The sequence below is a fragment of the Otolemur garnettii genome, unplaced genomic scaffold (genome assembly GCF_000181295.1).
Source record: "Otolemur garnettii isolate 467f Iridium unplaced genomic scaffold, OtoGar3 scaffold00009, whole genome shotgun sequence".
Taxonomy (NCBI): domain Eukaryota; kingdom Metazoa; phylum Chordata; class Mammalia; order Primates; family Galagidae; genus Otolemur; species Otolemur garnettii.
In genome coordinates, this window is record NW_003852404.1 from 36,750,554 (window position 1) to 36,768,639 (window position 18,086).

Below are 18,086 nucleotides of genomic sequence, written 5' to 3' on the forward strand. Positions count from 1 at the left end.
TTGGACTTTTTCTTCTATACAATGGAAACAGATAATCATTTCACTGCCAGAAGGGAAGATTTCTCCTCAAGGATGACATTCAAAGTCAAACTAAGCTATAGTTCAGAAATAAGACATCTTGACTTGCAGGAACATCAAGCTCAAAGAGGCAAACTCAGCCTTTTGAAGCCAGATATGTAAGCAGAGGGAGAGGTGTCAGTACAATGGTGGTAGATGACATGGGGTTCTGGGTCACTTGCTTGTGCAGCTGTGGTATTCTGTGCCCTGCTAATAATTGATCCTTGAATGTGTCTCTGTTAATGAATTTCTTCTGGGCCCACCCCAGTCTCATATTTACTCTGAGAAATTCCTAGTTATGATGGGCAAGCCTTTTCCCTTAATCACTTAATGCCCTAGTGTCAGAAACTCTATCTCTATCAGGAATAAGTATTGCTTTTTAAAATATTTATAACTCTCTGCTATAGAGAGAAAACCATAAGGGTCCCAAACCATAAGGGTCATTGTTAGGATTCTCTTGTTGAAGTATATGATAATCTTTCCACATTTCTTCCCACTTTTGACAACTCTAACACCATAGATCTGTGAAATCATACAGTCTAAATGCCAGAACTGCTTATACCACAGCATGGGCCTGCTGAAGAGCTGTATCCTGTTCTGAAATCCACTAAAAACTGTTATTCTTTTCCCATTTAGACAAATGTTTCTACATGTAGGTTCTTTTCCAGCTGCATCAGACATCCAAAAATATTTGTAAATACATTTAAACAAGTCTTTGAATTAGTGTGTCACTGTGCTAAGATTCAAATATTTTAACACTGCTCTGGTCAGTGACAGACTACATAAATGACAATGGCCCTAAAATATTAAAATTGAGCTAAAAATTTCCTATCCTCTACTGTTGTCATAGTAGTCATAATATTTTAGCACAATGCGTTACTCATTGTGTAGATGTTGATGCTGGTGTATAAACATAATGTGTTGCTGGTCCTATAAAAGTGTAGGCCACACAGTTATGTTCAGTACATGCACTTGCTAAAAATATTAAATGACCATGTTACTGCTTTGTGTACTTACAATACTACACTTTTATTATTATTTTAGAAGGTACTCCTTCTATTTTTATTTTTTACTTTTTTTATTGTTTGGTATTCATTGATAATACAAAGAATTAGATTACACTGATTGCATTTGTTGGATAAAGTCCCTTTTATACTTGTATCCTGCCCCCAAGAGGTGTGCCATACACTATGTCCCCCAACCCCTACTTATATTTTTAAAAGTTAACTGCAAAGGCCTGAGGAAAATCTGTCAGATGATATTGTAGAAGAAAATACCACGTGTGTTATTGCTCCTGAAGACCTTCTAGTGGGACAAGATATGGAGATGGAAGACAGTGATACTGATGATCCTGACCTAGCACAGGCCAGGCTGATAGGTACATTTGGACTTCATTTGAAAAAAAAAAAGGTTTAAAAAGTAAAACAAAAAAAGTTTTAAAAATAGAATAAAACTTATAGAATGACATAAAGAAAATCCTTTTTCTGGTTGTATAATGTGTTTGTGTTTTAAGCTGACTGTTCTTACAAAAGTGTCAAAAGTTAAAAAAAAATTAAGTTTATAAAGTAAAAAAGTGACAGTGAGCTAAAGTTAATTTAGTTTGAAGAAAAAAGTTTATCAATTTATTGTAGCCTAAATATGCAGTGTTTGTGAAGTCTACAGCAGTGTACAGTAAAGATTAGCAACAAATTAATTGAAAAAGTGCACAGAGGAACAGTGAACAGGTGGCCTCTGTTCACTAGCTGAATGCCCTGTGGTACCAGGTGGAAGGCAAGGGGATGAGGTGCAGAGAGACTGTGGAGTAGCTGGGGTGCCAAATAAGAATAACAGATTTAGTTTGAAAAGTAGTGAGTGACCATTACAAATTCCAGAGTAGAGAAGTATCATTTTTTGTTCATTCAACAAATATTTATTGAGCACTACAAAGTGCCAGACACCATCGAAGGAGTTAAAATACAGGAATGAATATAACAAAGAAATTCCATCCCTCTAAGGTTAATGCTAGGTGGTGATGGGGAGTGATCAAATATAGAAGCATATGCTAAGAAATAAATGTTTATAACATATTGAGATTGATATATATTCAGTGTCATGAACTAAAACCAGAGTGAAAGGTAAAGGGCATATGTGATGAACAGAAGAATAATCTGTAATTCACATGTGAGACTGAATAATAATATCAGAGTTTCTAGTGAAGGCTATGGAAGATATGAGTACAAAACCGGTAGGCTTCTTCAAACCTTAATTATCTTTATAAACCATATTATACACCGTATTAATACTACCTCTTCCATTAAGAGATCAAACCGGCCTGAGACTCTTTTTTACTTTTCTACTCACTTTATAATTTATGTACAGAATAGTAGTGAACATTAATTGCAAAAATGTGGTCAGTTCCATACAAACCAACAAGATCTACTGAGGTCAGTTATACACAAATCACTTTTGTGAAGGTCATTTGTTTTCACCTCATTGTCTCACAGGACATCTTCAATAATTGCCACAGGGTTTATAGCCTTTGGCGACTGAGTCTCTCCAGAGAAATACACTGGAGAATCTCTTTAGGGTTTGGTGCAAAACTTTAACTTTGCATCGTAAGGAACACCATTTTTGACACCACCCATTAATAGTCTTCTTGTTTCATTCGTATAATGCCAATTGCTTTAGAGACCAAACGTTATATAATGGAATTCAATGGGACCTAACATGATATAGTGAACAATGAACTCTGACAAAGTTCTTGTTGGTGAAAACCAAGTAAAATAAGTATTCTACTTTATTCTTACCTGTAATATTCTCATACGTAAATATTTATTTCTCTGCATTGTTACGGCTTTTTTCACCATTCTCACATTCCATCTCCTAGTCTTCTCAAAAGAGACATCTTTGGAAAACTAACAAGACACAATATTGAAATCCACCTATTTTTGATTGTGAGAAAATTTCAAGGCACACAGGTAAGTTCACAGAGGTATTCTGTTCAATACCAATGATTCAGCCACATACTTTGAAAGTTATTTCTAACATACTTGAATAATTAAGTGATTTATATTTAAACAAAGAAACATAATTTATACCCACTGCATTGTTAAATGTTTTGACCATGTAAAAGTATCCATTTTGACCTTAGAAATTATGTGATTAGAATTGTGAGCTAATCACTTAGAGTAAAAAAAAAAAAATTCTTAAAGACTATAGTGATATTCAAAGAGTTTTCTGTTTTTTTAAGTGTTATAAACCTAAAAACAAAGGCAAGGTTGCTTTTATTTATTAGCTTTTAACGTACTGTGGATCTACAGAAAATCTTATATCATCATCTGGGTAAAGAGAAAAATAGTAAGAATCAATTCAAATTAAATAAAGGCACCCTAAATTTTTTATGCTGTGACTTTTAAATCGTTTCCTTCAAAGTTAGTAGTCTCAATTTGCAGAGGCCAAAGAGAACATAAAGAATCACTGGTAGAGGGCAGCGCCTGTGGCTTAGTTGGTAGGGCACCAGCCCCATATACCAAGGGTGGCAGGTTCAAATCTGGCCCCAACCAAACTGAAAGAAAAAAGTAGCCGGACATTGTGGCAGGCACCTGTAGTCCCAGCTAACTTGGGAGGCTGAGGCAAAAGAATTACCTAAGCCCAGGAGTGGGAGGTTGCTGTGAGCTGTGTGATGCTATGGCACTCTACTGAGGTCGATAAAGTGAGACTTTGTCTCTACAAAAATTAAAAAAAAAGAATCACTGGTAGGTATCAAAAGCAAGGTCACCCATCCCTGGTCATTGGGGTATAGCTGCTTTTCCCCATAAGCACTTACAGCTTCTTTCACAGAAGTACAGGCCAGAGCTAACAACATGCTTTAAATATAATAAGGAAATTGTACAGACATATATGAAAAAAAGCAATGTGGATCTCGTATAAATAATTCTGTATTGTGTTGGCCGTGTGAGACATGTTCCACAGTTCAGAGGACAGTGTGATCAGGAGGGTTAGTTAAAACTTTCTTAACTAGCATTATGCATAAACTTTGCCTTACCAAAAGAAGGAAAGGAATTAGATCTACGGGTAAAAATTATAAAATTATTGGTAATAAAACATGGGCAGTATCAGTGTTCAAAAATGAATATGACACTAGAGAAAGGGATGAGAGAAGTAATAATCTATACAAATTTATTTCTTTAGCTTTCTAAGGTAATTTCCTTTAAGATGAATAGTTCACTTCTTAGTTCTTAATGATCTTTGTGAAATATCAACGTTACAAATATAGCGTATCTAAGGCATGCTCTTTTAAAATATCCACTCCAGGCTGGGCATGATAGCTCATGCCTGTGGGAGGCCAAGGTGGGTGGATTATATGAGCTCAAGAATTCGAGACCAGCCTGAGCAGGAGCAAGACCCTCTCTCTAAAAACATAGCCAGGTGTTGTGGCAGGCACCTATAGTTCCAGCAACTTGGGAGGCTGAGGCAAGATAATGGTTTAAGCCAAGAGTTTGAGGTTCCTGTGAGCTATTATGCCAATAGCACTCTACCCAATGTGACAAAGTGAGACTCTGTCTCAAAAATTAATAAATTAAATTAAAAAAATAGAAAATAAAATGTTCACTCCACTGGGAGTGCATATATGAACAATTTTCCCAGTGGAAAGACTCCTTAGATAGATAATTGATAGATAGATAGATAGATAGATGTTCATATATACTGTATTGAATATTGATTTAATATTGATTTTAAAGATCTTCGATATAAAAATGATTCTAAGGTTATTCAAAATAATGAACCAAATATGTACCTTAGATTTGTAAATTTTCTTACAAAACTTCATAGACAAAACTTGGTCACTTTAAGCATCAGTCCCTGGGATTATCAAAAATATCCTTTTGAACACTGAGGTTCAAAACTTGAGGTCACAGAGGCTGACACTAAACTAGAAAAAAATGTTTCCCTAGAATAATGTGTGTGTGTTCCAGAGACAGTAGGGGAAACATGAAGATGGTCCTCTCCTTGTCATAAAAGGAAAAAAAAGTAAAAGAAAAATGAAAAACTCTATATTATAATCTTGTATTCCATAATTCCTTTCCCAACAGACAAGGCTAACATGAATGAAAATAACCACTCCTTGACAACAGAGTTTACCCTCACTGGATTTACAGACCACCCAGAGCTGAAGACCCTGCTGTCTGTGGTGTTCTCTGCCATCTACGTGGTCACCATGGTGGGGAATCTTGGTTTGGTGGCCCTAATTTACACAGAACACCGTCTTCACACCCCAATGTACATCTTTCTGGGCAACCTGGCTCTGATGGATTCCTGTTGCTCCTGTGCCATTACCCCCAAGATGTTACAGAACTTCTTTTCTGAGGACAGAAGGATTTCTCTCTATGAATGTATGGCCCAATTTTATTTTCTCTGCCTTGCCGAAACTGCAGACTGCTTTCTTCTGGCAGCAATGGCCTATGACCACTATGTGGCCATATGCAGCCCACTGCAGTACCACACCAAGATGTCCAAGAAGCTCTGCATTCAGATGACCACGGGAGCCTACATAGCTGGAAACCTGCATTCCATGATTCACGTAGGATTTCTGTTTAGGTTAACTTTCTGTGGGTCTCATCAAATCAATCACTTTTTCTGTGATGTTCTTCCCTTATACAGACTGTCCTGTGTTGATCCTTATATCAATGAATTGATGATACTTATCTTTGCAGGATCAATTCAAATTTCTACCATTACCATAGTCTTAATCTCTTATCTCTGTATCCTTCTCACAATATTGACAATGAAGTCCAAAGAGGGAAGAAGCAAAGCCTTATCTACTTGTGCTTCCCACTTTCTCTCTGTCTCTATATTCTATGGTTCTCTTCTCTTCATGTATGTGAGACCAAGTTCAGTTAAAGAGGAGGCTAAAGACATACCTGTGGCTATTTTTTATACTTTAGTAATTCCTTTATTAAATCCTTTTATTTATAGTCTCAGAAACAAGGAAGTTATAAATGTTATGAGACGAATTATGAAGAAAAAAAGTTTTATAACATTCTGAATCAAGTATCATCCCATTTGGAAAATTAATTATATTTGATAAAATTTTTTTGGAAATCAAGGAATACTGTGATACTAGAAAATGAAAACTTTAATATAAAACATGATGGTGTGTAAGTTGAATCAAATATTAAACATATTAGTTTGGAAATCAATGTGCTAAAATGCACTTTGAAATTTAAGCTACCAGGAGTAAGTTAAGTAATTGTATTTGAGGTCACAAATTGATTCAGAGTACAATTACCTAATTGAATTCTGAATCAATTGTGCCAATGTAAATAGTTATAATTTTCAATAAAATACTAGAAATAGAAGTCAGTATATAAAAAGAAAACTTCCTTTGAAAATTGGTGACAAAATTCCAGAATATCAAAGTGTAATTTTGAAAAATTCTGTCACATTCCAAGTTCTAAAAAGTTAATTCCTTCTTATGTAACATCACCTGTGGAATGTATATTGTATGTTTGAATTAGATTCTTGATTTTCTTTGATATCATTCAAGAGGTTAAATTGCTTGATATGGATTCAAACTTGTATGTTTCAATCAAGAACATTCTCATTTTCAGTGATAGGAAACTAGACTCACCAGTTCTCTGAAATAGAAAGTCTCTGTAATGGTGGTTTATCTATGTGTTGTTGAAATTTGGTCTAAATGCTTTTCACCTTGATATTATTTTGTGACTTTTTGTATACTAGGAGTACCACTAACATACACATACACTCATTCCTATGAATGCTATTTATGTGTCCAATTCAAGCATAAACATGGCAGAAAATAGTGAAAATTCATAATACTCCAAAATATTTATTTATCACTTACATAAATAATTATGAAACTATTATCTGTTAGGTCCTATACTAGACTTTTCATAAATATTACCTACCAATCAGTCAGGCTCTATTTTTTATGCATTTTCTTAGTAGAAATCTCACATTTTAAAATATGGAGTAGCTTGCCCAAGATCAGCCAAGTCACCTAGAAGAAGCTAGACCTTTGATTCCATATTGCCTCTTCTCCACATACTTGGGAGTTTAGAAAATAGAAATCCATGCAGCACAGTAGATTGAAAGGTAAAGCAGCAAAGTAAACTGAAGTAGGCCAGCACAGCGGCTCATGACTGTATGCTAGCACTCTGGGAGATGCCTTGAGGTCAAGACTTTGAAACTAGCCTGAGCAAGAGTAAAACTTTATCTCTACTAAAAATAATAGAACAATTACCCAAGCATGGTCGTACATGCCTATTGTCCCTTCTACTTGGGAGGCTAAGGCAGAAGAATAACTTGAACCCAGGAGTTTGAGGTTACTGTGAGCTAGGTTGATACCAGGACACTCTAGCCTAGGCAAGACTCTGTCTCAAAATAAACAAACAAACCAAAAAAAGGGGGTGGGGGGATTTCAAAAGTATATTTTTATATTTGGTGGAAAAAAGGAAATGAGCATGACCAGGGTCAATAATTATGGAAAGGATTATGGAAATGTGGAAGTGGGAGTTAGCATAGGGGATTGTGGTAGCAAAGAGAGTCCACAAAGTTGCAAAAGTGAGGGGAAAGCCCTTGGTGAGTGTGGGAAACAAGGAAGTAGACCAGGTTACTGGGACCTTAAATGCTACCCTAAAATATCTGAATTTATTTAGAGATATGAGTCTTTGGAGTCTTTTTGGCAACAGAGTAATATGATTGTATCTTTTAGGAAACTACCCTGGAAATTGATTGGAAAGAGATTGAAAGTAATGAGACCAGCCCAATAAATCCTATATGAGGTGATATGAGCTGGAACTGGAGACTATCCTAAGAAAACAGAGGCATGAATAGGTATGAGCAACATTTAAAAAGAAAACACTAAATTATAACTGTTGGATAATAAAGTTCCACCTTCTTTCTATATCAATCATGCCATATCTGATTTTATGTTACTAGTATTCAAATGGTGCCTGACATATTTGGGAACACAGAAAATACTTTCTTCAATATATTTTAATGTTTATGTAAATTATTATGTAATGGGTTTATTTTTATTTTGAATGATTAATAAATATTTTTAAATTTCTCAGTTTTAATGTCTAATATTACAGAGACTGATAAGTATAATCCACATAAGCAAGAAAGCTCTTTAGGATCCAAATACTTTTTCAGAGTATAAAGGAATTCAGAGACTTAAAAGTTTTGAGAAGCTCTGATTTAGATGGATATTGTATCTCTTCATTTCACTCTCTATTTTAACACACATTTTTAGTTGTTGGATTTATATTCATTAATTTTTTTCCCTTTTCTAAGTACCATGAATTTTGTTATGTATTTCTAGAACATCCACTACCAACTCTTAGCAATAGTAAATTCCAGAGGTCTGTTAAGAGAAGAATATGTGATACATTTGGGCCAAAGAAACAGAGGCAGTGATTTTTCTGAAAGTTTCTGAGACATATGTTCCTTTACCTTATGAGTTCCACAAAAATGGCAGTCTTTCTCTGAATGTCATGGGGTGTGGATGTGGAATACAGCACCACTTACATTATTCACCATCAAGAGAAAAACTAGCCTGGGGAGAAAGCTGATACACAAAGAGGGCATAGCTGAGGGACACACACAGAAAAGAGACCCAGAGTCCCAGTGTTGAATTTGTAACCTAAGAGGCTGCTATATTCCTTGATCACTTCTAAGAGTTTTGTAGTAGAATCCCTGTTTTTTTCGAGATATACAATCATATCATCTGCTAACAGTGAAAGTTTGATCTCCTCTGACCCTATATGGATATCCTTGATCACTTTTTCTTGCCTGACTTCAATGGCTATGACTTCCATTACAATGTTAAAAAGCAGTGGAGACAATGGGCAATGTTGCCTGGTTCTTGATCTGAGTGGAAATGATTTCAATTTTAACTCCATTCAATATGATATTGGCTGTGATTTTGCCATAGATGGCCTCTATCAGGTTAAGAAATGTCCCTTCTATACCAATTTTCTTAAGTGTTCTAATCATGAAAGGATGCTAGATATTATCAAAAGTTTTCTCTGTATCAATTCAGAGAATCATATGGTCTTTGTTTTTTATTGTGTTTATATGATGAATTATATTTATACATTTACACATATTGAATCAGCCTTGAGACCCTGGGATAAAACCCACTTTGTCATGAAATATAATTTGTTTGATGTGTTGTTGCATTCTGTTAGGATCTTATTGAATATTTTTCATCAATAATCATTAGTGATATTGGTCTATAATTTTCTTTTCTTGTTGAGTCTTTTCCTGGTTTGCTGATCAAGGTGATGTTTGCTTCACAGAATGTGTTGGGTAGTATTCCTTGTTTTTCTATATTTTGGAAAAGGTTAAGTAATATAGGTACTAATTCCTCTTTAAAGGAATTAGTAGAATTCTGATGTGAAGTGCTCTGGTCCTGGGCTTTTCTTTTTAGGGAGATTTTGTATAGTTAATGCTATTTCAGAACTTGATATAGGCCTCTTCAACACTTCCACTTCATTCTGGCTCAATCTAGGAAGGTGGCATGCTTCCAAGTATTGATCTATTTCCATCAGATTTTTGTATTTCTGAGAATAAAGTTTCTTGTAATATTCATGAAGGATTTTTTGAATTTCTGAGGAGTCTGATGTTATTTTGTCTTTATGATTTTTGATTAGTGAAATTAGAGATTTTACTCTTTTTTTCCTGGTTAGGTTAGCCAAAGGTTTATCTATTTTACTGACCTTTTCAAAAAATGAACTTTTAAATTTATTGATCTGTTGTATAATTCTTTTGTTTTCAATTTCATTTAATTATGCCCTAATTTTGGTTATTTCTTTTCTGCTGCTGGGTTTGGGATTGGAATGTTCTTCTTTTTCCAGTTGCTTGAGATGTCCCATTAAGTAGTTAACTTCCTTTCTTTCTGTTCTCCTGAGGAAGGCTTGCAATGCTATAAATTTCCATCTTAGAACTGCTTTTGCAGTATTCCAGAGGTTCTGGTAATTCATTTTTTCATTATCGTTTTGTTCCAAAAATTTGGTAATTTTTTTCTTAGTCTTGTCTGTGACCCAGCTATTCTTTAGCCTAAGGTTATTTAACTTCCATGTTTTTGTATGAGTATACAGATTCCTATTGTTACTGAGTTCTACTTTTAATCCATGATGGTCTAAGAAGTTGCAAGGAATGATTTCTATTCTTTTAAACTTGCTGAAGTTAGACTTGTGACCTAAGATGTGATCAACTTTGGAGGATGTTCCATGGGCTGATGAGTAGAATGTTTATTCAGTTTTATTAGGATGAAATATTCTGTAGATGTCTCTTAAATCCAATTGTTGAATGGTTAATTTCAAGACTAAAATTTCTTTGCTTAGCTTCTTATTGGAGGATCTATCTGACACTGTCAAAAGAGTATTAAAATCTCTGACTATAATGGTGCTGGAAGAAATCAAGTTGCTCATGTCTGTTAGAGTCTCTCTTATAAATTGAGGCACATTCTGGTTGGGTGCATAAATGTTAATAATTGAAATATCAACATGTTGAGTGTTACCCTTAAAAATTATGAAGTGGTCATCCTTATCTTTCCTTAATTTTGTTGGTTTAAAGCCTATTGTATCTGCAGATAAAATTGCAACACCTGCTGTTTTCTGATTGGCATTTGCCTGAAATAAGTGACCATCCCTTCACCCTGAGTCTATATTTATCTTTTAAAGATGAGATTCTTGTATGCAACAAATATCTGGCCTGCATGTTTGTATCCAGTCAGCTGATCTGTTCCTCTTTAGAGGACAATTTAAGCCTTTCACATTAATTGAGAATATTAATAATTCTGGTAGAATTTTAGGTATTGAGCTTTTCAAATGTCCAGTGGACATTTTTAATACTTTTGCCACTGTGGAAGTTGGAATTTGATCAAAAGTTTCTGAGTCACTTTACTTTGGTGGTACAGGATTGAGCTGGTCATAAAGGAGGATAGGTCTGAGAATATCCTGAAGAGCTGGTTTAGTTATGGCAGATTTCTTCAATATGTGAATGTCATTAAAGTATTTAATTTCTCCATCATAAATGAAACTCACTTTCACTGGATACAGGATCCTAGGTTGGAAGTTATTTTGTTTTAGGAGATTAAAAATTGATGACTACCATCTTGTAGCTTAAGATCTGCAGTCATTGTAATATTCTTCCCCTTGTAGGATATGGTTTGCATACATCTGGCTATTTTCAGAATTTTCTCTTTCATATTAACTTTGGTGAAGTTAATTATAATGTGTCTGAGAGATGCTTTATTTGGGTTAAATTATGCTGGGGTTCTGAAACTGTCTGCTATCTGAATTTCAGAATCTCTTGCCATGTTTGAGAGGTTCTCTTCCAATATCTCTTTTACTAAAGCATCTGGGCCTTTTGAAGTCACCTAATCACCCTCAGAAATCCCTATAAGGTGAATATTAGTTTTCTTTGAATAATCCCAGAGCTCTCTGAGAAAATGATCTGTTTTTGCTCTCCACTTCTCTTCCTCTTTGAGCTTTTGGAATCATTTGAAAGCTTTGTCTTCAAGTATGAAATCCTTTTTCTGCCTGGTCCATTCTGTTACTGAGGGATTCTCTGTACTTCTCAGATCTTTGAGGGCTGCAAGTTCTTGTTGCAATGTGTCAAAATCTTTGGTGATTTTGTTTTTGAATTTATTGAATTCTTGACATAACTTTTTAAATGCTCCTTAAATTTCTAATTCCAACTTTACCTCCATTCTGTTAATCTTATTAGCAATCCAAATTCTGAATGTGATTTCTGACATCTCAGCCATTTGTTTATGAATGGGACATTCTGCTATGTCCACCTTGTCATTCCTTGGGGGAGTTGATCTACTCTGATTATTCATGTTGCCAGAGTTTTTCCGTTGATTCTGCCCCATGATTATTTTTTACCATTTGACTAGATGAGTAGATAAGGTGAAACTGGGTTGAGGGCTCCTGGAGTAGTGATTAACCAGCAGTTTCCCAAAGAGCTGGGACTGGTGCAGCACTTCCCCTCCAGCTTTGCAAAGGACCCATACAGTACTATGGCCTACAACACTGAGGACCTGCTTTGTGTGGTGGGGCTAAGTGGCTCTGTCTTGTTTTCAGCTGGTCTTTTTCCAATCCTAGTGAATCAGTAACTCTGGTTTGAAGTCTCAGCTATGGAGAAATACCAGCAACTAAGTAACCCTGCCCTCCATGGTCAATAACTGGAAAAGGAAAATCAAATCTTCCCACAATAACACAAACATGGTACCACCTTGGATGGTACTCAGGTGATTGGCCCAAATCAAGAGTTCCAAATCAATTGTCCCAGTCAGTACCCAGTCTCAAGAGGGAGCATTCAAACAGTCCCCAGCTACTAGATAGCAGGGGTCTACTGGCAGGTCAAATATGACTCGCTCTAGTCCTCTGTGGAGTCAGAAAGGCCACTAATTCATTTCAGAAAATGAATTAGTCTATGAAGGTTGATGCCGCCTTTCCCACCTTGCAACTCTGTCACACCCAGTCACTGGTAACCCCACAGGGCTGTGACCCTGCTCCCTCCAATGAGCAGATGTTCCAGGGGTTGCACCTGCCTGAGTCACAGGGAGATCTATGTCTCCTTGGCCAGGCCACCACACTCTGACACCAGCCTGCAGGGTAAGCTGAAGCTTGACAACCTTGGCTAAATGGAGGCTGGGGAGTTTCACTCAGTTCCAACCCCACCCCCCGATTGATGTTACTGCCACTTATATTCTCTGTCCTGGCTATATTCCCCTGTGGTCCAGGCACTATTTGAGTTCACAGAACTGTGACTCAGCCCCACCCTGGCTACTGCCACTGCAGCAATTCTCATGGAGCTGGCATCTCAGTGTCTTCTGCACTCTGTGTTGAGGCAGGTGCATTTAGAGCTCACAACAGGGGTTGTAAGGGCCAGACCAGCGCCATTTTCTTGTCTGCTCTGTTAAACCGCAGGGCCACTCCCTGCTGCCTCCCCCACCCCTGGTTGCACAGCCATTAAGCCGTTGAATTGAGTCACCTAAGACAGACAGCTGCCATAATAGGCAATAAGTATCAGTTCCCTTGAACAACTCCCATAATAGGCAATAGGTTTCTACTTCCTTGAAATTCTGGTATTCTCCTTCCTAATTAGGCTACACCACCTCTAGCCCCAGTTAAGAAATCCCCTACCCTTCACCTGTACCAATCCAAATCCTCCTTTACTAGTGAAATCACCAACCACCAATGAAAAGTGTACTCGTATCCGACCCTACCCCTCTTGCTTTTTGTACCCCATAAAAACTGCCTTCACCCCAAGTTCGGGGCTCATCCTCGGCTTGCATGCCAGGAGAGTCCAGGCCCGGGCCCCCGGGCTCCCCAGGCCTCCCGGGTCTGTAATAAATCTCACCTTATGCCTCTTACAAAGGAGCATGTCTTGAGTTTGTCGATTGGGGCTACTTTGGGAGACTTTTTCGGACCCAACAGGGTCTCGCTGCCCCTCCCTGGGCTGGTGGTGCTTCAACACCTGCTTTTGGTCCAGCTATGCTCCCCTGGGGAATGGGTGCATCTTAGGCTCACAAAAGCAGCAATTATGACTCAGCCATGTCCTCGGAGTATGCTGTCTCTGTGCTTGCATATTCTATTTTCCATCCCCACCATGCTCAGCCTGGACAGGTACTGCCTCAGGCATACCCTTTCCTCATGGGGCCCGCATTTCCAACCCAGATGTGTTCCACCAGGGGCTGCCACTGTTATAGAGGCTTGGTTCCCTCTGTTTGCTAAAAGAGGGGGAAAGTGTCTCTCCAAAATATCCCTAGGCGTGTGAGCCCTATCGTTCCTGCAGCTGCCACGGCTATACTGTGCCACAGGGCACTGCATCTCCCTTTCCCATATGGCATCCTCTCTCCACAGTCCCCACTCCACACCCATGTCACAGAACCAGAACAGAGCTGCAACAGCGCAAGCCCTGTCTACACCTTTGAAAAAAATGCCCACAATCCTGGACCCCAAGGGGTACAGGCTTCCAGACCTCGGGGTGAGGGTGGAGGGGATTGCTAAGAGCTCAGAACTACAGACAGAGAATTTATACAGTTTTTTGCCTGGTGGGAGAGTGCCACTAGTGTTAGTGGGTCCTCTCTGGGGAAGGAGTTCTGGTTTTCATTTGGGTCTCTTTCGTGGGATAAAATAGGAGGAGATCTGAACTCTGCTTGCTTGTTTGTAGAAAGTATACTATGAGTCATTCTCATGGGAGAGGGGACTCCTGTCCACTGGAGATGGATTTTATACCTATTGTTTGTTCCCTTGGGGTCATAGCTCACCTTAGCAGGGGTGATGTGCGCTCTTCAACCTTCTCTCTTGGCTCAGCTCCAAGCCATCAGCTTACTTGCTAAACTTCTGTCCTTTAACTCTCCTTCTAGATGGGACCTCTGTGGAAAGCTGGCTCCATTTGGCCATTTTGACTCCTCCCTCTCTGTTCTTTTTTATTGATTAATTGAGTTCTCTGTTGATTCTAGTTATCAGATCTTTGTTGGAATCATAACATACAAAAATCTTTTCCCATTCCAAAAGCTGTCTATTTGCTTTAGTTGTTAATTGTCTTTAGCTATACAGAAGCTTTTTAGCTTGATCAAATCCCAGTAATTTTTTTCTGGTGTTGCTTCAATTGCCTGGGAGGATCTTCCTGATGAAATATTTTTCCAGGCCAATATTTTCAAGAGTTTTCCTTGCACTCTTTTCTAGTATGCTAATAGTTTCATGTCTTACATTTAAATCTTTTATACTGTGAGAATCAATTTTTGTTAGTGATGAGAGGTGTGGTTGGGTCCAGTTTCAGTCTTCTATAGGTCACTAGCCAGTTGTCCCAGTAGTATTTATTAAATAGGAATGCTTTTCCCCAATACTTGTTTTTTGTTAGGCTTATCAAAGATCAAATGAGGATATGTGGCTGGATAGATACATGGAATAGAATAGAGAACAAGTCTATTATTCTTATTTGGCTCCCCAGCTACTCCATGGTCTCTCTGCACCTCATCTCCTTGCAATCTACACTGTACTACAGGGCACTTGGCGATGTGCACATGTTCCCTTTTCATCTGTGCACTTGTTCAATTAATTTCTTCCTAGTGTTCACAGAACACTACTATAGACTTCATAAACATTGTATGCTTAGGTTACAGTAAATTTTTTAAAAAACTTTTTCTTCAAAATAAATTAACATTAGCTTACTGCCACTTTTTTACTTTATAAACTTTTATTTATTTTTTTTTTTTTGTCTTTTGACTCTTTTGTAAGAACACTCAGCTTAAAACACAAACACATTGTATAACTGGAAAAAGGATTTTCTCTCTTCATATCATTATTCTATAAGTTTTCTTCTGCTTTTAAAATATTTGTTCCTTTTTACTTTCTAAACATCTTTTATAAAAACTAAGGTATAAACATACACCTTAGGCTAGGGCTACACAGGAGCACATCATCAGTATCACTTTCTTCCACCTCCACATCTTATCCTCCTGGAAAGTTTCTAGGGGCAGTAATGTGCATGGAGCTGTCCTTTCCTGTGATAATGATGCTTTCTTCTGCAACACCTCCTTACAGACCTACCGGAGATTGTTTTGCACTTAACCTTTTAAAAATATATGATAGAAGTGGTACCCTCTAAAATAACAATAAAAAGTGTAATGTACTAGGTATTAAACAAGCAACATATTTATTGATTATTATTAGTAGGTCCTATGTACTGCACGGGATGGTGTGTGATGTACTTTTACCAGGACTGGAAGCACAGTAGGTTTGTTTACACCCACATTGCCATGAATGCATGAGTAAGGTGCTGTGCTACATTGGGATGCTGTGGCATCAATAAGTGATGAAAAATTTACAGCTCCCTAATAAAACTACAAGACCACTGTCATATAGCTAGTCCATCACTGACCAAAACAATGTTATGCTTACAGTATTTGCACTTTAGATTAGCACAGTGACACACTAATTCAAGGACTTGTTTATAAGTATTTGTAAATATTTTTGAATGTCTACTCCAGAAACCCCACTACTGAGTATACATTCAAACAATATGAAATTATATGTTCAAGGCATAGCAGCCTTCTATGTTCATTGCATCAGTACTTATAATAGCCAAGAGGCAGAATCAACTGAAGCACTCAACAGATGAGTACATAAGGAAACTGTGGAATGTAAGATACATAATGTAATATTATTCAGTCTTTAAAGAGAAGGAAATCCTGCATTTTAACAACATAGTTCTGGAGGCTATGATGGTAAGTGAAATAAACTTAGGACAGAAGGAAAAATAATGCATAAACTCACTTATGTGTGGAATATTTAAAAGTTTAACTTGTAAATCCAAAGAATAAAACGAGGTTACTAGAGTCTGGGGGTATGGTGATTACTGTGATTAAGTTGATGGTCAAAGAATGCAAAATTTTAGTTGGACAGGAAGAAAACATTCAAGAAGTTTATTATACACCACAGTGGTTATAGTTAACAATATATTGAATACTTGAAAATTGAATATTTCTAAGAAAGTTGACTTGGGATACTCTATCCATAAAACATAAGTACTTGAGGTTATGCATATGTTAATTATGTTGATTTAGTTATTTATAAATATATACATACATCAAACCATAATGTTGTACACCATAATCATATAATGGTGTTATTTATCAGTTAAAAAATAAAAATACACAAAAATATTTTGAAATGAAAAAAGACAAAAACACAACCCACCAAAACCTATGGAATACAGGAAAAGCAGTTACAGGAGGGGAATTTATGGCATTTAATATAGACACTTATAAATGCCTATATTAAGGAAATAAATATCTAATAAAGTGAAATTTACACAGGAAGGACCTGGAAAAAAAGAATAAATTAAGCCCAAAGTTTTACAAGGATAGAAATAATAAAGATCAGAGCAATGATAACTCAAATGGAGAAAAGAAAAAGACAGAAAAAGTCAACAAAATTTAGAGTTAATTTTTTAAATAAATAAACAACATCAACAAAGCCTCAGCTTAACTAAGACAAAAGACTAAAATAAATAAAATCAGAAAGAAGAGACATTTTAATGGATGCTTCAGAAATAAAAATATAATAAGGAACTATGAAATATTACATGCCAACAAAATAGATACTTTAGAAGAACAATGAATAAAGTCTTAGAAATATACAATCTACCCTGACTGAACCAAGGAGAAATAGAAAATTTGAATAGACCAATAAGGAGCAAGGGGATTGAAGTAGTCATCAAAAACATCCCAACAAAGAAAAGCTCAGGAACACATGGTTTCAGAGCTGAACTCTACCATCCAAAGTATATTTAATACCAGACCTTCTTCAAGTAGGAAGGGACTCTCCAAACTAAATTTATGAGGCCAGTATCATCCTGAAACCAAAGCCAGACAATGACACAACAAGAAAACTATAAGCCAATATCTGTGATGAACATAAACTAAAAAAATCATCAATAAAATATCAGAAAACTAAATTCAATACACCCTAATGATGATATGCCATAAAGTGAGATTTATCCCTGGAATGCAAGTTTAACAAATGTAAATCAATCAATTTAATATATCACACTAACACAAAGATTAAAAACTACATGATCGTTCCAATAACTGAAGTGAAAGCATTTGACAAAATTCGACACTATTTTGTTATTTCAGAGATAAAAACTCTCACCAAAGTATACAAGAAAATTTCTCAACAGAATACAAGCCATTGGTTAAAAGTCATTTATTAAAAGCCCTGAGTTAACATTATAATAATAGGGAAAGACTGAAAGCTTTCCTCAGAATGGGGAAAAATGTGGGGATGCCCACTCCCCCCACTTCTCTCAACAAGAAGTTCTAGCAAGAGCAAACAATAAAAGAAGCAATCCAGATCATAAAGGAAGAAGTAAAACTATCCCTGATGGTAGATGACATGATTTTATACATATTAATGCAAAACACTAAGGACTCCATTAAAACTATTAGAACTTATAACAGAATTTAGTAAAGTGCAGGATACAAAATCAACATACCAAAA

The 18,086-nt window shown here is 36.5% G+C and overlaps 1 protein-coding gene across 1 annotated transcript; it reads left to right on the top strand.

The window, feature by feature from the left end:
- The first annotated feature begins 5,140 nt into the window (after nucleotides 1–5,140).
- LOC100956872 (olfactory receptor 5K3-like) lies at nucleotides 5,141–6,082 on the top strand. Its single transcript, XM_003784022.1, has one exon. It carries the CDS (start codon nucleotides 5,141–5,143, stop codon nucleotides 6,080–6,082), a length of 942 nt encoding a protein of 313 aa, XP_003784070.1.
- Nucleotides 6,083–18,086: the final 12,004 nt, after the last annotated feature.